The following is a 23,570-nucleotide window of genomic DNA, read 5'->3' on the forward strand; positions in this document are numbered from 1 at the left end:
AAGACGTGGACTAAATAAACCATGACTCAAACAGCTGATGTTACAGTTCCTGCTAGTCAGGAAGTCTTTAGCGTTCTTGTAATTCTACATTCAACACATACTGTTCAGAATAAAGCTTCAACAGCCTTGAAATTAATGTTTTACAGACATGTTTATTGTATCTAGTTAAAAGTAACTTAAAATAAAGACAAAGATGCTTATCAGGGAATTTATGAGAAGTAAGTCAAATGATCTGCCTGTGAAAACTCTAAAATTAGATTAGATTTAGACTTTATTAATCCCACAGTGGGGACTTTTGGTCGTCCATTTAGATGATCCATTTATAATAAAAACAAGGCCAAGTAGATTTTAAATCTAAATATAACCTGGACAATTTGATGTGAGAAAGGGTGAAATCTCTTTTTAGAAAATGTACTGTAAGATTGATGAAAATGAATTGTGACGGCTGAATAGGAGCTAGACGGGCGTATAAACCTGTTGGTCAGACAAGTCCAGAGAAAGATCAGTCAGAGACAGCTTCTTTCCTTCTATTTAAAATGTTAAAATTCCAAATTTGTGATCATGGCTCATGGAGGACAGTCGTGGGACAAAAGCACAAAAAGGGGCGTTATATAACTGGCATACAGAAAAAAAGCACCTCAGCACAGGACAGACGGAGGCTGATTCATCTACACAATCTGTCAGGGCTGAGCAGCTTCATAGAGACACCAGATCTATGGAAAATTCCTTCTGTCTCACAAAGTAAAAGGGAGCAATAGCACATGCTGCTGTTTGCAGAATACTTAAGCAGCCAGTGGGACTTTGTCCTGACGACTTGGAGGTCAAACTGTGGAGTTAAACATGAAACAAATATAGACGAGGGGAGGGAAACAGAGAGAGAGGGAAGAGTGCTGTCAAAAAGATGCAAAGATAGGGCTGCATATGAGCAGGATATGAATTGAATGAATGGAAGAAAAAATACTCGGAAGCCTGAGAGGGAATCAAAGAGGCACGGAAACTGATAAAAAGAAGCCAGAGGAGGGAAAATAAGTAAATATCTATCCCATATTACACCTGAGGACAGATGCTGGTCAAACAGTAGGATAGACACAAATCAAACTTTCCTCTTCTTTGCACAATTTCATATTTGAATGGATGTTCTGATTTCAGATGAACGAGTCCCTAGCTTGTAGTTGACTCTCATTATACGTGATGTTCTTTGTTTCCTCTTCAAAGCGTCTCACTGAACCAGCATACCGGCGTTCATTTGCAATACAAAACATCAGTTATCAGCAATGTCGGTTGCAACTGACTGGATCTTTAAACAACAGAAGTGGGTCTCCACCTCCGTTCAAACACAGACTCTTAGTCGGCTACTGAAGGCTTCTACTGAAGCTACTATTGACTCAAGTAAGGTGGCGATCAAAAGGGCAAAGTGAACATACCATGTTGATATCAGTATATTGCAAATTTTCAGTCAGACTCAAGTTATGATTACGAGTATGTGGAAAATTTTGCACGTCTGTTGGGAAATTTGAAATGTTCACAGCGGTCTGTGTTTATTTTTACTAGATTGAATCCATTGGACCTTTGCCAACTTAACCAGACCATTTTTAATGGATTTCTATTGATTGATGTTGAACTATGAGGCTTTATAGGTGAGCATCATAATTGCTTGTTTGTTTGCCAGTCGTCTGACAGGTGTTAATGGTTCCTGCTGTGAGGATTGTACCTGGAGACGGTTTACGTCATTTGAATCCCAAGAATGTTTTAATTCCTTCTTGTACGGTAAACCGAAAAAAGTTGAATGATTGAAATAACTTTGAAAAGGCAGAACGTGTGAAGGTGTGGAAACTGTGGAAGAGTTACCTTGGGCTCTTACAAGCTCCTTCCTCCACCTGCCTCAATTCAAAATGGAAAAACACATTCAGCGTAATTTTGAAGGAGCAAATTTCCCATGTTGAAATATTCTGCCGAAGAGTTTATGACTCAGCATCTATTAACGAGCTGAGTTTCAGCATGTCAACTACTGTGTATATTGATGGAAAAGCAAACCATGGTGGAGTAGATAACTCTGGAGAGCAAAAAACAAAACAAAAAAAACCCTTCCAAATAAAATGTTGTGTTCCTGCGTATTTCTGAAAAATGAAGAAAACAATGACGGTAATAGGAAGTGTTGGTGTGATGTTGACATCAGTCCAGTGAAACCAGCTTAATGGGAAACCTCAGATCTGTTATCACCACCTGCATGTGACTGACATGTTAACATGTGTCAGGTTGTGTGCGTGTGTGTGTGTGTGTGTGTGTGTGTGTGTGTGTGTGTGTGTGTGTGTGTGTGTGTGTGTGTGTGTGTGTGTGTGTGTGTGTGTGAGTGACTGTGTGTTGTGTGCGTGTGTGAGTGTGAGTGACTGTGTGTGTGTGTGTGTGTGTGTGTGTGTGTGTGTGTGTGTGTGTGTGTGTGTGTGTGTGTGTGTGTGTGTGTGTGTGTGTGTGTGTGTGTGTGTGTGTGTGTGTGTGTGAGTGTGTGTAGGGGTTATGTAGTGTCTGCCCACTCATCATAAACCCCTCCATCTATCCGTGGCCTGTCTGCTGGCCTCACGGAGGCTCTTAACCAACTTTTATTGGCAATCCGGCTGCTGATGCCATCAAGCAGGAACGGGCTCCAAACGACCCATCAAAGGAGACGGCCAGTCGCCTTCACTGATAAAACTGTATACTTTATGATAATCATCTTCCTCCCCTGCTTTCATCTCCAGGCAGGGATGAGAGAAACAGCTGCTGTCAGGGACAAGCAGCCAGAAACAAGGTGGTACTGTTGTTCCTTAAAACAAACCTACTGAGACAATCTGAGATAGGCGCAGAGATTCTGCTTGATTACTGCCTTTACATTTTTTCTTATCATGTTTGAATATGGAGAATTATTGCATTAAAGACAACTGGTGCTCGGTCTGCTTTTAATTATGTACAAAGACCAATCTCAGCTGATTTTAATCAAAAGTTCATCAACTTTTGAAGATATTATTTCAGAAAAGTTCTTGTATGGTTTTGTTTTGATTTTGTTCAAACTATTTTATTTCATTTAAAAGCATTTATGCTTTTAGGCAGGAAAACTGAAAACTCCCTGAAATAGTCAGCACATCGTTCACCACAACTTTTGTATCTATGCTGTGAGCAGCCGGCAATTCTAGAGGACTTCTACGGTATCACTTTCACAACCCTGGGACGGATGGACAACCCAACCAGCCAGCACTGACCCATGTTAAGAAAAAAATAATAATTACCCTGCTCTACATATTAGTTGTGAGAAAATTGTGTACTTTTATAAAGCAAATCAAATTCACACAAACAAAAACTGAGGAGGCTGTTGAGAGATCTGGCACGGACAGTTTTTCGGGCACGTCCTTATTTTGCATTCTTCATACTGAAGGAAAGTTATTCAACCTTAACGTTGACAGTCTGTCTTATTCTACCAACATCTACCGGATGGTGAAATGTAGCGGTGCTACACTGTCAACGAAACAAAATGAGGTTCGTGTCCTTTTCCTCTTCGACACGTCTCCAAATCACCGCAGCCGAAGAACTGCAAGGCCTCTGTGCATCTGTTCTGTTGACATCATATTTTTTATTTACTGTAGCGAGGAGACAAGATTAGGATGTTGAGAGCTTTGAGGTAAAAATCCTCGAGGAGGATGAGACCCGACTCTCGGTTGTCCCGTGTTTCCTCACATTCTCCCTCCAGGGCTGACAGCTTCAGTGTTCAGCCTTTTAAAATGCACTACAGCACACTTCAAAATCGATCACTGAGGGATGTACAGGTCTCTTTCTGTCAACACAAACACATGCATACGAAAATATTCCAAACACACAACTAGGAAACAAGACAAAGTTAAGCAATACATTTTGTCTAGCAAAAATGAGCAAAAAAATACCAACAGGACATAGATGACTAGCTGGAACGGTGCTAACACCAGCTGTTACAAGTAACAACACACTGTAGTCCCACAATGTCAAAGATATGTTGAAGGGTAGTCTGGCAGTGTCATCATTAGATATTTGTCTTCAGAGAGGACTGACATATTTCTATGAATCCCATTGGGTTTCTTGCTAAGACACATTCCAGCGTTAGGATTGGTCAGTGTCCATGTCCAGCCAGACGGTGTTGATTTTGACAGATGCCGAGTGAAGCTTTATCAGCAATATGTGTTTCACTGAAGAAGAAAAACGGTAAAATAACAGTAAATAAAACCAGTTTCCACTACGTCTTCATCTATGAAGCCAGCTGTAAACCCAAAGTTATTATTCAGCAGTGTGCTTGATTTGACGTTAGTTCGCAAACTTTTACTGTCCTTAGTTTTGGCACAGATTGTAATTTTTTTTCTTCCACTATTCACTAAAACATTTTGATTGTTCTGTTAAGATTCCTGTCTGATCCTAGTGTGTTTTCCTCTGTTTTACCCCCGATCACCTCTCCTCTTGTGTCCTGTCATTCCCCCGTCTGTTTGTTTCTCCTCAGCAGTACCGTCCTCCGAGTTCCGCCCACTGCCACGCCTCTCTCCGTCAGCACAGCTGTGCTGCATTCCTGTGATCACCTCCTGCTGATACAAATACCCTGGTCTCCTGCCTGCCCAGTGTCAGTCTGTCCGTTTTCCTACCCGACATCCCGTCCCGTAAGTCTGTCCATCTCTTCATTGAGAGTTTCCGGTTCTGACTCCCGTTTTTGTTTCCTGCCCGCCTGCCGTTCGTCAGAACAAAGAAGATCACAGATCGTTCCTCGGAGATCATCTGCTGCAATCTTGGCAATCCTGTGTCGAGCTTCGAGCGTCACACAGTCGACCCTGCCTTTCCGTCCAGTGTCGAGCCTCGGGTATCACCTGCACGAAGAAACCTTCCAGTTCGTTCCTCGGAGGTCAGCTGTCGAAGGTTTGGCCATCCTGTGTAGAGTCGCGGACGTCACACAGTCGATCCGGTAAATCAGCTGCGCTGGTGGAGAACCACGGGATTCCCACCAAGCCACTTCAGCTTGCCGCTCGCTGTGGAGAAGACTCGGGATTCCCCAGCGAAGCTCCGCCACCCGGCTACGTCAGCCTGTCACGTGCTGAGGAGGACCTCGGGATTCCCTCAGCTAACCCACGCCCCCGCTGCGTGCTGCCTGCCTGCCTGTCCGTCAGCCTGCCAGCCACATTTGCGGAAGAGCCAGCTGCCTCTTGGAGTGGCGTAGCGCAGACCCGCACATTTGACAGTTTGTGTACCTCCTGTTGGTTACCCATACCTTGGAGAAATAAAGGACTTGGTTCACCTGAGATTCCGCTGTTGTGTCTGCATTCGGGTTCGTTGGAAACACACCTCATAACATGTTCTGGTTAGCACCAGGCATTTATATCTTCTTTGAATCTGATATTTTGTGTAAAGGTGATGAAACTGTCACATCATATACCTGTTATGTAATTCCCATCTTCTGTTTGCCTTTACAAATCTTTGCAATGGGCAAACGTTACGATGAATCGTAAATAAATCATTGTGTTTCCAACCATGTTCCTTTGGGACCCTCTTCTGTCACTGAGTAAACTGATGATGTCCGCTGACAAAGTGACATATTCTGTGGATATTTGATATTATATTAAATGCAAAACAATAACATTACATAACAGGTGATAAACTGCATAATTAAAAGAGTTACAGTGACCTCTCCAGAGCCAGTGTTTGGTTTGTCTGTGCTGGGCTACCATAGCAACATGGCGGGCCTCCATGGAAGAGGACCTGCTCCTTATGTAGATATGAAGCGCTGATTGTAAAGTAATGAAAACACAACAGGTCATCAAACATTTCTGCCAATAGATCTACCTAAATCCGAAACACTGAGCCTCGAACACAAACAATGAACACAAAAACTGCAGGAAGTTTGGATTTGGTACGAGCAGATTATTTCCTGTGACCTTTGGATTGGAAATGAGTTTTTCGGATATTATTGAAAGGGATTACATCATGTAGCAGACCTGCGGTGTGTGTGATTCTGCTGTGGCAGAGCTGTCAAGGTCAACTCGCTTTTATTGGCTCACAAGCTCATGGACGCTGACCAATCCTGGCGCTTGAATGCTACGCAGGGCGCGTCTTAGAAAAGCAGTGGGATCCATTATATAAAAAAAAACATATAAACACGTCTATTGTTTTCATGTTTGTGCTCAAATGGAAAGTAACATTTTCTAAAAAGCCAGGATCCATAGAAGCATACTAGTTATTTATTGGACAGACACATACAGAAGATGTCCTTTTTCTTCTTCACTACTTCCTGCTTCTCTTTTCTTTGTTCACTCATTAGTGTCTACTTCCAACACTCGCCTACTTCCCTCTCGTCTCCCCTCTCTCCCTCCTCCAGGATTAGCAGTGGCCTGATGCTGCGGTCTTGATTGTTTCGATGGGTCAAACTCACAGGAATCAGATTAAGAGTGGCGGAGCAGGGTGGAGGTTACGGGGGGACGCGGGCTGGTTCTGCTCTTCTTCGTGGTTGCAGAATGACTTTAACACTGCCAGGGTGACATGTTGGATTCTTGCTGGGACCAGCTGGGCTAACAACACGTGCAATGGTCCTGGAAGGCGCTTTGAATGAAATCGTCTGCCAAATGGTGCATCGCTATTACATCCCAGGGACAGGGAGAGCTCTAATCCGCCACTCAAACACGTCCTAAACTCTGCCAATGATCCAGTTATTACACATGAGAATATCATTTGTAAGCTGTGAGCAGCTGGGAGAGACTAAAATCACTGAGCAGCAGAGCAGGCGCTCAACTCAGCGTGTACAAGTTACATAAAGAAAACACAAACACACACACACAAAACATGAAAACAGAAACATTATGCATTATATACACTATATTTGATGATATATTCAGGGTCAAGTGAAGCTGCCGACTGCAGGACTACAGTCTGCAGGGAGCTAACGGTGATGCAGCTTATTTTAAACTCCAGCGTGTCCATCTTCTCTACAACAGGCTCACTTCATGTTCATGAGCAGACAACCTGAACTGAACCGTTTAACCAGTCATTAAGTGTCCTTCTGTTAATTCTGCTGTTACTGTCAGCTCTGTGCTGACGTCTCAATTCGACCGCACTGCAACAAAGACGTTAGCCGATCTGAAGAGGAGGCCTGATGTGCAAGGAGACTCCCAAACAATATCCGCAGCTGATGAACGTTTGTAATAAACATTTTTGTCTCAGTGACATGAGTGTTAAGTTTTAACATGTGATAACAGGGAAAATAGAAGGATGTCATTGTTGGCAGAGTATTTCTGCTACTGGATCCTGTATTACAGAGTTTCGTTCCCTGTGTGGGACAAAGCATCGGACTCACACAGAAAAGCTCAGCGAGCTGTCTGTGCTGGTACAGATGTGGGACGGTTAACCAGATGTTCACTTTTCAAATTCTTTGTAAAACTCCAAAAAAAAAAAAAAAAAAAAAAAAAGGTATAAAAACACTTCAATTAAAGTGAAATCTTAACTTTGTCTCTTTTGTCCAAGCTTGTATTGAAGTGTGACGTTTTGCCTGCTTTTTGGATGTTTGGGCACCGTGATTTGGTAATCAATGTTTCTGTCACTATGCAAACCTGAATGAGGGGAAGAAGATGCTGCCCTGAAAAATGTCCTTGGGCAAGGGATGCAAATGATTATCCATGTGTAATCAGAGGTGTTTTCTCAATTTGCTAAATGTAGCTACATCTAGTTAACGGTCTCACGTTGTCATAGACCAGCACACAGCTTTGTGTATGCTGGTCTATGACAACGTCTTATTTATCAATTTAGCTTGCTAGCTAGCTTATTTAGTCAATCCAAAAAGCTACCTCTCGGTGCATTAGCACCAACTTTGAACAAGTTCATTGTATAAATAACAAAAGTTAGTTTTCGCCATCTTCTACTGCAACTGAGTGTCTGATGCTAGCAGGAAGAGAAAAGTGATTTAGAAGTCATTGTTTTTACCTACAGTGAAAAGAAATCCCAAATCATTTAGCCGCTTTTAGCCTCTTCTTATTGCTACAAGTTCAACCATTTGAACTTTCATTGAAATAAATCATGAGATTGAAATGCAGCTACATCTGCATTCCTTTGTAAAAAAAAAAAAAAGAAAAAAAAAAGCACAGCAATGTATCTCGATATGCACTCCTCTTTCCTATCGCTTCCCATAGACTGGTGGTGATTGGCCATTTAATTGTATAATATAACCAATCCGATGATACTGCAGGCAGGACATGGAGCCAGACTACCAGCAGTAATCATTCAGAGAGGCGGCCGCATCACAGCCGAAAGGAGCATATTTCCAATCTAATCAGCAACCAGAAAGGACCAGACATTGATTATCGGCCAGGAAAGGTTTGTTTGTGCTACAACTCTATCTGTAGAGTTCATTATCAAATAAACCTGAAAAACAAACTGCGTGTCTCTTGTAATACCAATAAAAAGGGTGGCTGTGGCTCAGAATGCAGTACGGGTTGTCCACTAATTGTAAGGTTGGCGGTTCAATCCCCGGATCCACTTATCTACATGCCAAAGTGTCCTTGGGCAAGTTGTCACCATTTGTGTGCGAATAAGAGGCAAATCATAAAGCGCATTTTGACCACCACAGTGAAAAAACACGACATAAGTGTAGGCCGTCATATAGTAAAATACAATACTAAATTGTAGCAGTAATATTAATGACTGTAAACACAGACTTAATTTCTCCTGACCGAGGAAGTCTCCAGAACAAACACACTGCGTGAGAAGAACTAAGTACTTGCCTAAATGACTTAATAAGATCATCATTTTCACACTGCAATAAAGAAGCTGCTCAAAGCTACAAAGCGCTGCATCCGGGTTCAGATGAATGAATGAGGAGGGTGCGTTTCATGACGCATGGTTTGATTTCACTCACAAACCTGCCAGACTCGTGGTGAAGAAGCCTCCAGCTGCTGTTTGGATGTACAGATGCCGCCGGGACACGGTTTGAGTTTTACATTTATTCTACATCTCCACGATTCGGTTTGCTCTCTGCAGGCAAAACCTCAACGCGTCCACCTGATTGCAAGTTTGCATCGTCTCCAATCTTCTCAGTGCAGAGTGACGTTCAGAAACACTAAGCCTGCCCATTCATCGTGACCGCAGTGACAACACTCTCCCTTTTCCCTTTTATCTGTACTGTATACTGTATGTATCTGACTGCTGTCCTGCTGGGCAGCGGTGTCGTGGCAGTCGGTCAGCTTTTGACAAAGTAACAGAAGAAGTTAAACACTCTCCCATCGAGATCAAACCGAGAGCCAGTGGATGTAGCGCAGCCCGCTGTCCCTGGATAAGACAACCGAGCTCTGCATCACAACACAGGCAGCCGCAAAGGGAGAGGAGGTAAAGGTTTAGGAGAGCGCTGAGAGGATGAAGGAGAGACTCACTGCCAGGGATCTGAGGAGAGATTTCAAACGATGCCTCGTCTTGGTAGCAGAGACTAAATAAAAGGCAGAGAAATGGATTTGTCTTCTGTCCATCTTTAGCTTTCCATCTCTTGTTTTCTTGCCTGTTTTATCGGTCTCATTCTTCTACTCCGTGTTTTTCTTGCTATCTTGTTTCTGCCTCCATCCAAATATTTCCTCTCCATCTGTGATCTCCATCTCAGCTGTCTCTTCCACTTCCTTTTTCTCTTTGTGTTACATTTACCCCAAACTAACCCTCCACCCTCTCCCTCGTTGACCCCTGAAGTTCTTCCCTCTGTTCCCTTTCCTCTAATTGCCTCTCTTCCTCTCCGGTGTTTCTGCCCTCGCCATCGTTATCTCTGCTCCTCTGTCTTTCCAGCACCATCCGCTTCATTTTATGTTCCATTGCAGTCATTCTCTCCGTCTCCCTCCCTCCGTTTGTTTCCTCCACAGGGTGGCTGTGCTGTGGTGTTTCTGCCTGCACAGTCTGCAGCTTTTCTTTTATACGCTTTCATCTAATTATCCAACATTACAGGGTTTAGCTGCTCCGCTGACCTTCCTGCCTTCTCTGTACAATCTGGTGTTCCTCACTCAAATCCTCCCTTGTTGTACTCCACTGTTCCCTCCTCACTCTTCTTTGTCAACCTATTCCTTGATCACTGCATCTATCCGCCCTAATGTTCACTTTCTCTTCTTTCCATCTTATTCCTGAACAGAAATCCAGGACAATCTGACTGCTGGAATTTTAACTTTTTACATTTGTGAAAAAAGTCAACTTTTCTCTTTCCGTTTGCTGTTACCAAGCGGCAACCAACAGTGACGCCACCTGTCGGTTTCTGAACGGCTGTTATGATGCCTCCAGTTCAGATTTCAGCCGTCACCAACTTGCTAATTTTAGAGCGGTTTGGAGCCGGAAGTGACATATTTGGGCGATTTGAGGGGCAGCTAGCGGTGGATGTGACTCGATCTGATTGGAAACCCGACGATATTACGTCCCGCCCACCGATAGCCGTAACCTGACTGCACCACAGGCCTGTCAATCAAAGTGATGCACCCCCAAAAACATGTGCTTTTAAGGCTTATTTTCTAAATAATGACAGATCGACCGCCAGAAAACTAATAAGAAGGAGCGACTTTCGCTAACAACACCAAAATAACTCGTGGAAAGAAAATATTGACTTTAAATTTTAAGAGACTAGTTGATTGGGAGTCAACCTCTAGTGGCACTCGGTGGTATTGCAGCTTAAGGCACTTCTGCCTTGGCCTCATTTTTCAGACCCAGAAGCCACTTTTATATACAGTCTATGGCTGCAACCTGTCCTTCCAACAGAGTAACTGCTGAAGGATTCTGGGAAGTCTGACCTTATAAATGTCAATAGTACATGCATACTATATGAACCTCAGTATGCCAGGTGGTCAGGATGCCTGCTGTTTACAGTTTTACATCAAATGCTCATCAAACTGGTGCTGCTGCTATTCGGCTGTAAAAGAATGGAAAAGAGTGAGAAAGAGGGAAAGAGACAAGTACAAGTGTGAGTGGAAAAGATCCACTAAAGAAATGAATACAAAAAAGGGGGAAAGGAAAAAATAAAGGAGGGACAGAGGAGAACAAAGCAGAATGTATTTGTATGTATTAAAGGGATGACTAACAGCTGTGAACTTGGCATACAGATGCAGTCCTCTAAAAGTCCTGAACCACTGTTGCATTGATGCTTCAACCTGCAGATAAACTAGAAGGACCCTTTGGATTTAAAGGTGCATTCCAGCAATTTCAGCATTGCAGTGGTGGCAGCATCATGCTGTGGGGATGTTTTTCAGCAGCAGGAACTGGGAGACTAGTCAGGATGGAGGGAAAGATGAATGCAGCGATGTACAGAGACATCCTTGATGAAAACCTTCTCCAGAGCGCTCTGGACCTCAGACTGGGGCAAAGGTTCATCTTCCAACAAGACAACGGCCCGAAGCACACAGCCAAGATAACAAAGGAATGGCTTCGGGACAACTCGGTGAATGTCTTTGAGAGGCCCAGGCAGAGCCCAGACTTGAACCTGATTGAACATCTCTGGAGAGATCTGAAAATGTCTGTGCACCGACGCTCCCCATCCAACCTGATGGAGCTTGAGAGGTCCTGCAAAGAAGAACGGGAGAAACTGCCCAAGAATAGGAGCCAAGCTTGTAGCATCATACTCAAAAAGACTTGAGGCTGTAATTTCTGCCAAAGGTGCTTCAACAAAGTATTTAGCAAAGGCTGTGAATACTTATGTACGTGTTATATGTTCATTCTTTATTTTTAATAGATTTGCAAACATTTGAAACAAACTTTTTTCACTTTGTCATTATGGGGTATTGTGTGTAGAATTTTGAGGAAAACAATTAATTTAATCAATTTTGGAATAAGGCTGTAACATAATAAAATGTGGAAAAAGTGAAGCGCTGTGAATACTTTCTCAATGCACTGTATGTGTTCTTCAGCTACAGTCAGACTGATAATGTTAGAAGTGCCACAGTGAGTGTCACATTCAGTGGTGGTTAGCCGATGCCACTTCTTCACCAGTAGATCATGAGGATGTGCTCCATATAATTGCTACGGTGAGTATTTGGGGCACTGTGAGGCTTGTTACTAGCAGTCACACTGAGTCTGAGTCCTCCCTGCTCCCGGCTGTAGGGATGGCGGTAAGAAACTTTAAATGTAAGCTGCTTCTTATTGTTTGAATAAATTGCAAATTAATAAAATGCCAAACAGGTTCAGAACCCATTGTACTCCTGAATAATACTGAAGTGATCTTGATCTTTTCATCTCAATTAAGTCAATTTCCCAAAATACTGAGTGCTCCTGTAAAGAGTTAATAGTTTCTAATAGTATAGAAAGGAAGTCAGTAAGTCCGGTCAGCGAGAGTTGAAAAATCTTAACACTGCACTCGTCACTGTCACCAGCCGTCCAATCACAGTGAAGGAGGGGTGGGACAAATGCAGTTAACCACCGACACTGGTCACTGATTGGTCCACCCTTTAGCGTGAATGTACCAACACTAATACGAGCCGAGTGCCCGGACTGCTATTCACAGAGAAGAAAACTGAAGCTGTGAGCGACCTGCCGGAAGGACACTGCTGCAACCTGCAGTCTTCAAAGTTTTACCAACACATCTGTAGAAACATCTACAGAACAGAGTTTCAGGATGACGTGTGATACCGACCAAATGTCAGTACTGAGACTGCAGCTGCTGGAACGAGGATGGTTAAAACAGCAGTGTGCTAATGAGGCGCCTGTATTAGCAGAACAAACTTGACAAAACTTCACACACCAAAATATCTCAAGAGGAAAAAGCAATACAGACCAAACTTTGTGTTTGATTCAAAGAGTTTGTTGTTTTTTGTTTGTCAGGTTTCTCTACCTGCCGGTGAAAGTAGGTGACTTTGTAGATTCATCAGTCGTTGTTCACAGTCGAGGAATGAGGCATCCTGAAGCTGTTTTCTACTTCCAGATGAGTTCAAAGTTAATTGTGGGGTAAAAATCCCCCAAAAGTAAAGGTGTGATCACAGACACAAAAAAACATCAACAATTAATTTCAGAATAATCCTGGAAAATCCCTACAAATGTCATAAATTACCAGTTTTCTGTTTCATGACACTTGTATTATCCAGAGAGACTCAAAATGTGTGCAACATTTGAAAGGTCAGCAGAAATAAAAAGGTGGCTTTCAAGTCCTACATTTATAGTACTTTAGATAATAACAGCGGACTGAGTCACATAGCTTCCCAAGATCGTTGGGATAAAATCACTTTTACAAGCCATTAATATTTGGTTCGACTGTCTACATAGACATCAGACAGACGTATTTGTCTAAAAATGACCATCCAAAAAGTTAATGAAAAGGGAGCAATGTATGGAAGCAAACGGGACAAAAGAAAAATAAATATGATGGACAGATGCCAATGGAAAGGACAAAAAGAAGGAAGCTCAATGAAGACAAAGAAACCGAGGGATAAGGAGAAAGATTAAGCGGTTAAAAACAACAACAACAACAACAACAAAAAGAGTAAAATAAAAGTGAAGGGAAAATGGGGAGAGGAAAGTAATAAAACACAAGAGGATAATCACAAATGAGAAACAACAAACAAGAAAGAGAGGACAAGATGGTCAAAATCAAAGAGGGGGAACATACAGTGAGAAAGTGAAAAACAAAAGAAGACACAGAGGAGAGGGAGAAGAGAAAAGACAATGAGATAAGTTCAGACAGGTGGTGAGGAGAGCAGAGCAGAAGACAAAGTGTGAACAGAGAGGAGAAGGTGGTGAGGACATTAGAGGAAGAGGTGGAAACAGAAGGAGAGTCGAAGAGAATAACTGGGGACAAACAGAGGAGTAAACACAATCCATCACTGTTGCTCTGTTTCCACGCCAACAGCTCCTCCTCCTGAATGCTGATCTCAGATCGCTCTCTCTTCCTCCTCCTGCTGCGACTGTTTTTCTGTCTCTATCTCTTTCTTCCATCACTCTCTTTTTGCTCTGTCCTTTATTCAATCTGCGTGAGTGTTCTCTCATTGATCTCTATTTTTTCTTCCTGTCTGTTCAGTGTGTTTGTGTCTTTACGTTTTGTGACAGACACAGAAAATAACTAAAACAATAAAAATAAATCTGATGAGGTTGTCTTTGGCCTTCTTCCATTAAAAAGTAAATTATGTCTGTGCTTCATTTTCTTCGGTTTAGGTCTGGCTATTTTACCCGTACTAGTGCTCATACCTTGACTACCAGTTCCTGAACGATACTTTTTTCTTTAATACTAATGGTATAAAGTTTTCATGCAGTTTAGAGGGGGAGAGTGTAACCTGAGACACTTCCTGTAGCTATAATTTACACACGTGATGAGATTTACTTCAGCATAAACACAGCTAAAGTTTAAGCATTTCAAAATGTGGATTAGGTCTTGGTGTCGAAAGTTTGTACTGAATGAAAAGCATGTTTTTGATACCAGGTAGCATCGCAACAATTCAGTCGGTGACATTGAAGTAATGAAGCTCAGTACCCAGTCCTAAAACTGGTTGGTCTTATAAAAACATTGTTACCTTCTTAACTAATATGTTTAATCACTTATATTATTTTTGATTTCAACAACAGCTGTTTGCAGGTTTGAAAATGTGCTTTCAACCTAACAAGAGCCTATAAAAACATCATTTGACAACCTTGATAGTCATTTGCTGAAGAGTAGCCGCATGTCATCAGGAGTAGGGAAGTCAAAGGTGAGTAACGAAGGGGAGAGTAGAAACCTCATAACGCTCTATGTGACAGGAAGCCTCTCCAACACCAAACCCTTATTCAGTTCAATCATCTCGGTCAGACTTGACCTGAAGCTGCAGTGGACTAAAACGTTTGGACATGAGACCCGGACAACAAGTTTACTTTCAAAGCCAACAATCTGAGACTGGATGACATGAACCGTAGAATCCCTCTTAATGTTACGTCATCTGATTTCTGGTTGTTCATGTCAACATTAGCTGAATATTCTAGCTAGCTTCATTTAACTAATGTCATAGAACAGTCATCAAAAAGTAAAATAAGATGATCCACATGCAGAAATGAAAGTCAACATCTTTACCGCAGAGTACAAGCCTTTCACTTGTTTTCTATTACTGTTGATGAGGGGAATCCAGGTGCCTGACAAAATGGTCAAACTCAGGAGAACTGCACAGAACGAGAGAGCGGATGAAAGTCAAAGTGAAACACTCACCTGAAACTGGGTTTCATTTGAAGCGCAGTATGCATACTAGGAAGTTAGGCTATGATCTACGTCACCCTCATCAGGATAAGACTGATAGCTGAGGTACCAGCGTGCACGTTTATGTACTCACTGAAGTTAAAAGTGAATATAAAAAATAGAAGGGAGTACTAACAGGGCAGATATTTTTACAGAAGCGGGCAGTTTAATGTCGTTATACAGTTTAATACAGTTACAGAGCCATTAAAGAGCCATCGAGCTGTGCTAAGTTACCTTGGGATTTCTCCAGTGGCTGCAGTTATGTTTAATCATCCAACAGTTTGGACTCAGGTTAGTACGAGAAGTAATACATTTATAAATTGTCTGCATTCGTTTTTGCAGCCGTTGGTTTGTCTCATATTTTGGTTCTCTGGTTCTTTCAAGCCATCCACAAGTACTCAACTCCTACTAAAGTAAAAGTACCAATTCAGCAACGTAACAATTCTCCATTACAAAAGTCATGTGTGAAAAATCTTTCTTAAGTAAAAGTACGTAAGTATCAGCAGCAAAATGTAGTTGAAGAATGAAACTACAAGTCCGGTTTTTTTCTCCTGACAGATGCATCATTATATATGACATCATTAGATTGTTAGTACTTGATGTGTGCAGCAGCAGGTTACTGTAGTAGCTGCTGCTGTTGAAGCTAGTTTCAACCACCTTATACCCATTTTTTTTGAATTTTGAATTTTTTTTTATGGGACAGCAAGAATCAAGGCTCAAGGGCTGTCAGGTGATTACTGGGAGAGGAAAGAAGAAAAAACAAAGTTCTGATGCACAAATCTGTTTTCGGTGTCTGGACTTTTTCTCTGATGTTTGATTTTTTTGCTGAGATATTAGATCATTTGAACATTTATTTAAATGAAACCACGTTAGAAGTTTAGAGGGAAAAATCACTGTTTGGTGGAGCTGTTAACAACTGAGACATCTGAAAATATGACCTGACTGCACACTGCTCTATGGGAGACATCAGAGGACAAACAGGTTGGAAACCACAGGTTAAAGCTGTAATAATGTGTTGTATTTTAAAAGCTTGTCATATTATCCGTTGTGTCAAACCTTCACCTGTTAAAATAACTAAAGCTTGCAGGTAATGTTGTGGAGTAGAAAGTAGAATATTTCCCTCTGAAATGTGCTCGAATGAAAGAGGAAAGCAGATTTGAATGAATGTACTTGGCTGCTTTCCACCTCTGTTCATCTCCACTGTCATGCTTACATCTAACTGAGACAGATGCTGACAAACCTTTATCCCCCTCCTCCCCCCCGCCCGCCCATCCCTCACTTTATGTTTTTGTTTTTACAGCCTGCCTCTCTGCAGGGAGTGTGCACTGCTTCATATTCATGCAGTTGCACACAATTTCCCCTCCGTGAGAAACCCGGTGACAACCATCTATTCTGCCACCGGTTGACTGGAGCAGTCGAGAGGGTAAAGTGCCTTGCTCAAGGACACGTCCGGCGAGAGTGAAGAATGAGTCTCACTTGCTTTTCTCCCCCCCTCGGCCATTCATCATCCTCATTCTCAACTCCCCATCTCCTTATCGGCAACAATCACCTCCAAACACCCTCCGCTCATCCTCGCAAGGGTTTCTCCACCCTCTCCTCCGCTCCCTCCATCACTGTCTCTCCTCGGAGCCCTCCCATGCCCCATCGCCCTCCTCTCCCACCACCCACTGCTTCTATTATCACTTGAGTGGGCGGCTGAGTTGGATTTGGGTGGAGGAGGAGACGTTAAGTTTTGCTTGTGAGGCACTTCAGCTTATGTTGTTATTCCAAGTGATTCAGCAAAAATCTCAGTTAATCAATTTCAAACATCCAACCCACACGCTGTGCATCACTCACTGGGGCAGAGCACAGTTTGTTGGATATTTTAAATGTTTGGGGTGTTATTACTGGGAGCACGTCACAGTTGTTGATGGGTTCTAGGAAAACATGTCATCTGCTGAGCGGTTATTCATCTTTGCTGCTGATTTCCTGAAGCTTCTCTGAGAATGTTTAATTTCAATCCAAGTCAAACCGTGAATAAATTAGTTCTTTATGTCACTTTACTTCTTCATCAAAATCCCATTTTATGTCATTATTTATACCCCTCTTGATTATTTCAAACGTTTTCACTTGGTGAGAATACTTTTGTTTCTAAGGAAACACAGTTCAAGTCTGCAATTTAGATTTTTTTTTTTGTTATTTGACAAATCATAACTGGAAAGTAAATACATCACAATTCTGCTTCAGTGGTGTCAAATTCATGTGAATGGGAGGATCTGAAGTGAGTGAGGGCTGCTCATGTCTAAAAAAACCTGGAGAAATATTTGACACTCATCTGTTAAGAGCAGCGCTATTCAACCTCAATAGCAACAGAGCCGGACAGAAACATCACTTTTTTCAGTTAATAGCAACAAATAACTCCTTATGTTAATAGATATGTCCATACATGTACTGACCTAATTAAACGTATCTCTTAATAGTATCAATTTGAGTCAGCCAAAGTACGAGATGATAGATAGTATAACCAAGTGCTGCTGGACTCAATAGGAGGCCAGCTTAAGAGTAGCATTATGCAAAGAATTGGCTCCAGTTAGCAACATTAGTAAGATTGCAAGCTACGAATAGTATATTTAGGCCATGTGTCAAGGCCATGTTGTCATGCGTGTTATCTTATATCCAAAGAGAGAATCCTCACTTGCAAATGTACTTTTGAATAAAACCAAAACACATTTAAAGGTGTGGTACGCCTGCAAAAAGTTACTGTAACCGAGGTAGAATGTCGCATCTCTCACTGACGCCCGCTGTGCAATCAGTATCAGCTGTCGCTGTGGATTTTGGGCACTTTTGTGCTGGACACGAGGAAGGGAGAGTATGCTGATGGTGAAGAAATAATTGACCCCTCAATTTTACCGGAAGAAAAATAGTCATCTGTGGACAAGGAGACGAACTGAAAAAGGCCCGCGCTTCTGGTGACAGGACCGGGACCCCCCACCGTGCCCATATAGCAGCAGCCCTCCGACCAAGTGGGAGCACATACAGGTGAGCAATCTGTTTCTTGCCAGCTAAAAAAAAACAACAATAACAATAAATTCTTAGGCTACCTAGCATATAGCCTACATAGGCTATAATATAGCCGACAGGATAATGTAGGAGGCTGTGTTGCCTATATATATATATTTATGAATGAAGTAGCTAGATTTCACTGGGATTGTACCTGAAAGCCTACATGTGACAAATGAACTATATTGCTATTTATTCTCTAGTGTCGGCTCAACCAGATCAGTAACAGCTGCTTGAGACTGCGAGAGCGGCGCAGGATGACTGGATACACGGAGAACCGGGCAACGACCTGGAACCCGGGGGGTCGTCACCTCGAGTCAGGAGGGATCGCTTCTTCATTTTTACTACAGGCCTAAAACGTTGCGTTATTATCAAAAAACATTTTTCTTTTGCGAAAAATGAATCATTTAAATGTGTTAATTATTTTGTTGTTGTTTGTTTATGCATTGAACTGTATTTACGATATTTCATCTGTAGCCGGATAAAACAGTCTGATGCAATTTTAAAGTAAATAAACCCTATAAACTAATAAATCTTAAAAATTATTTTGTCAAATATCGTTTATCATTTGAGGAAAATAGATAAAAATGAACAACTTAACTGCTTCAGGAAACGAGCTCTTCGCGTTGCAGCTGCTGTTACGACAGGAGGTAAAAATGACCCCCGTCTGCAGTTCTCTGGGTTTTTATGTTCGCAGTTCTCGTGTTAATGGTGCACTAAAGGGCCATAATTAAACACAGCGAAGGATCATGTTTGTTAGAGCTCATACTGAAAATAAGTAATTGTGTTTTGGAGCGGTATTTTAGGTAAACTGTATGACTTCAAAGAATAGTTTGACCGGGAAAGAGACCAAAATAAAATGATGATAGATGGTTGCGGAGGTTGTGCTGAGCAGATATTTGATGTATTTGCTCCCGTTATAGAGCGAACACCGCTTGGCTGGGCATGAAAGCTGGGATAGATGGGATCGTTGGAGAGAAAGAAAAGGAGAGAAATAGGACAGAAAATGGATGGTTGGATTTAAGTTTTACCCGATTCTTAAACAAGAAACTAAATCTGCCTGCCGGCCTTAACGGGAGCAGAGCAGAGGAGGAAGAGACGTAAAAAAAATGTGCATGAATGTATGAAGAGGAGGAGAAAATACGGGAGGATGGAAGATGGAACGAAATATTCTTTTAAATCTCTTTCTCCTCTCATCACTCTTTCATCTCACCCCTTTAATACAGGTAATAAAAACACAAACCAACGTCTCAACAATCTTCACCAATTTCTAATTCTTGCCATCTCTGTGATCTTCAGCACGAAACACCGGAGTTCATCAAGTTTCCAACAAATGCAAAGATGCTTCTCACTTGTAATCTCACACACACACACACACACACACACACACACACACACACACACACACACACACACACACACACACACACACACACACACACACACACACACACACACACACACACACACACACGCGATGTACTTACTTCCTGTCCAGACAGGTAGTAGGCAGCCAACAGTCCTCCTATGAAGCGGATGTTGACCTCAAACACTGACACCTCGGCATTCTGGGAGAACAAAGAAAAAACATTGGAATTCAAAATCAAAATGCTTAATTTGTCATTGTGTTGGGTTTTGCAATATTCACTTTCATCTTTTAATTTAATTTGTGTCATATCATTTGATAAAGTGTTCCTTTCAACAACATGAAAAAAAGCATGCAGAGTAGGCAAACAAAAAAGAAGAAGCCAAACCACCAGTAATCACTGCTTTATATCACCTTTATAGCTTTTTATTTCACAACAGCTCAGCGTCTCAGACTGAATCGCCTTTTCACTCAGAAACCCAAGCAGATAACTCAAGTAACCGAAAACCTCCAGCAGCATCTAAAGCAAAATACTCCTCCTACTTCATAGCAGAGTGTATAAATGTCTGACTTTGGCTCAGTCCGGAGATAGTATAAATCACAACACATGCCAACATGGCTTTTTGGCAAGACTTTAATGCTGATGCACACGACCTGTAGCACGATCTCCATCACCGTGCAGCTGAAAACGCAAAGTAGGACAGAGACCGCGGCGGCTTTGAAACTCCACTCCGAAGGTAATTTGTATTTCTAAACAAATCCTGCATCAGGCAGGAACATTTAAAAGCAGACTTTATCCCAGTGGAGTACTTTGCAAGTGAAATAATCAACAGAGAAAAAGTAATTCATGTTGAACTCGTACATTTCTCTGTGATTGACAACATCCTTGATGACAGGGCGACTGTGATGGAGGACGATTACTCATCTGGAACACGTTGCAGCCCACTACATTCAAATGATGAGAGCTGCTTGAACATTATAATGAGACCTTGCTCTGAAATGTTCACATTAGAAATGAAAACACAAGAAACGAGGACTTAACCTGCAGTCTGGTTGACCTCGGTTTATAGCACATGCACTCCAGAGGGGGGCACGGTGGACTGTGTCCTCGGATGGAAAAAAAAGAATTGCAGTTTACGCAGTGATCGATTCTGTTCCCTGATGAGATGACCGTGACGTCCAGTCAAGAGGAGATGTTGACAGACAACATTCAGAACCCGTTTCGACGTTCAGCCGTGACACTCGTGTTCATGAGTCAAAACTGGTGGTCGTAGCGGTTTAACGGCTTTATCTAACTTTGAATTCTTTCAAAGTTTCTCCCTGCATCTTACCATTAACACAAAGAGCTGTTAGATATTGTCAGATATTACCAAGCGCCAACCAACAGTGACGTCACCCGTTGGTTTGTGAAAGGGCGTGATGAAGCCTCGAGCTCGGATGTTGGCGTCGCCATCTTGCTCGTTCGGAGCGGTTTGGACCTGGAAGTGACCAAATTTGGTCGAATCTATCTGATTGGAAACCTGACGATACTACGTCCCGCCCACCGATAGCCGTGACCTGACTGCACCACAGGCCTGTCAATCATTCAGACACGCCCCCAAAAACAGCTTTTTGAGGCTTATTTTTGAATTAATGACGGATTATTTTCAGATGGACCGCTGATACGAAGGAGTGACTTTTGCTAACAACACTGAGATAACTGGTGGAGAAATTTTATTGACGTCAAATTTCATGAGAGAAGTTGAATGGGAGTCAATGGAGGAGAGGCCTTTTGGAGGCAACCTGCAGTGGCACTCGGTGGTATTGCAGCTTAAGTCACTTCCACATCGGCCTCATTTGTGAGACCCAGAAGCTACGAACACTTTTATATCCATTCTATGGATATTACTGATGCTGGGAAGCCTTTGCATTGGAACTGGATATGGATCAGCAAGTCACTGTCGCTCCCCCCACAATGATTTTCTTATCTAAAGTTGACTGTATAATGTTTACAAAGGGCAATGAAACCGTTTTGATATTACTCCTGTTATGCGAAAACCCAGCGCAGCAGCGTGAAGAGCACGCGCCGGGAGGAAGAAATAACCTCTGTGATTATCAAGTATTCCAAGTAACGTCACTTGATCAACCTCAACACCTGAGTTTCACCCTACTGGTCCGGAAACATCGTCGATTTCACAATGGACTTGAAACTGGAGCGTCAAATTGTTGGAGAACAAAAAGAGAGCCAGCTCGGTTGAGTAGGGGTGGTGGGGAGCAATTCTTGGGTGGCTGAGGGTAAGCGATTCGTGAGTTTTCAAGCTGCTGTGAGCGAGCGTGTTGTCATGTTGGAGAACCAAAGCGCCATCACGCTGCAGTTTAGGTCGTTTGCACCAAACATTTTCCTTCAGAACGAGCGATTTAACTTGTGGACTTGCTCACAAAGGCTATCGCTTCCCCCTGCTCCATGCACGTCACAGTGCTGCGCTGCATTCACATGCAGTTGTAGCACACGGTGGGTTTCAGTCTGGAAATCTGGTGCTTCCTCTGAATATCACACCGCCCCGTCTCAGGATCTGGTTTGAGAGTAGCAGGTTGGATTTTGGCCTCTTGGTCGTAACACGTCTGAATCCCTCCTCAAAGTGGATCAGTCACTTGTGCGAGTGTACTAACACTTTGTTTCTGGCCGTCACTGTGGTTTAAGCAAAACACAACATGACTGCAGCAGCACTTCGATGTGACCTTGAGTTAAAATGGTTTTCCACAGTCAGGATGTGTGATAATGTACAAGTGTCACATGCAGCTGTGTCCTGCGTCAGACTCTATGTGTGAAGTCGAGAGTGTTGAACAAGGACTGCAGAGTGCTTCTCATCTCCACAGCTTCTCCTCCACTGTTGTGGCCTTTTTGTCCCTCCTCAATGTTTTCCTTTATTTTAATCATCTGTCTTCTGGTTGTATGTCTTTTGCATTTGCTCTAAGGTATTACAGGTAAATGCATTTGCAAATGGTGGGGCAAAAATGAGCACAGCATAAAATGATACTACTGGTAAAAAAATGTTGCCCCCGGTATTATTGCAAAAAAAATAATCATATGAAATAGCTATTTTAAACCAATAACAGAAAGATAAGTGAGCAAACCTTTTTTAAATAATACACAATAGCCCTGATATATTATTTCAAAAAATTGAAACTACATATTCGAGCAGCTTGAAATATTCACTAGTCTTAAAGCACGTAATACGAGAGCATATAGAAAAGCAGGACAGGCTTTTAGTCGCGAGGTGGATGCAGTTACGGGATGCTGTATTGAACATGATGAGGGCTGGGAGGCTCTCATAAAGCTGACGGCCAGCTTTATTCATCCATCTATCTGAGTCCCTGTCTGTCAGTCAGCCTCACTCGTTCACCATTTACAACTGTGGTTCAGGAGCACAGACCCGATGAGCAGCAGAGCTATAAAACAACCCTGATTTAACAGCGCCTGCAGGGAACACGGATAGGGCAGCGAGGGATTACACAGGTTGTGCAATGAAGCGTGAGAGCAGTACGGGAAAATAAGTTTTGATTTAAATCAATGATTTTGTCATGAAGTCGCACAGCCAGACGGAAGAGTCACTTCACTCTCGCGTCTTCTATCATCACATTTCTCTGAAAGAAAAACTGTAAGTGTCCTCCCCTTCTGTCTGCATCCTTTTCTTCTTTATTGATATCTACCACCCATACCATCTCTTTAATAGTAAAAATAAAGTATTTAATTCATCATTTTTAAAGACAAGTTTGAAAAAGTGCTTCAGACATAAAATCTGAAAATACAATTTATAATTAGAAATTAAGCATCAGGCAATTAGAAAATAACATCATACATAAAATACATTCAAATCTTAATAATAAATAAAAGAGTGAAAAAATAAAACAAATCGGAAAAAAAAACTATAATGGTATATAAATGAGTTTTTAAAAGAGATTTGAAGGAAGACACTGAGGTCGCCTGTCTGATTCCCAGTGGAAGGTTATTCCACCATTTTTTGGGGC

General features: G+C 42.2%; 1 protein-coding gene across 1 annotated transcript in view; it reads right to left on the reverse strand.

Moving 5' to 3' along the window:
• The window catches only part of man1a2 (mannosidase, alpha, class 1A, member 2), a 148,293-nt gene that overhangs the window by 38,540 nt on the left and 86,183 nt on the right, over window positions 1–23,570 (reverse strand). Inside the window, exon 6 of the mRNA XM_069713409.1 lies at window positions 19,684–19,764. Within this exon, the coding sequence (XP_069569510.1) occupies window positions 19,684–19,764 (81 nt within the window). The remainder of the gene's footprint in view (window positions 1–19,683; window positions 19,765–23,570) is intronic.

The sequence above is a fragment of the Brachyistius frenatus genome, unplaced genomic scaffold, assembly GCF_029030835.1.
Source record: "Brachyistius frenatus isolate BFR_SWC_R1_liver_20210118 unplaced genomic scaffold, ASM2903083v1 Contig_118, whole genome shotgun sequence".
NCBI lineage: Eukaryota > Metazoa > Chordata > Actinopteri > Embiotocidae > Brachyistius > Brachyistius frenatus.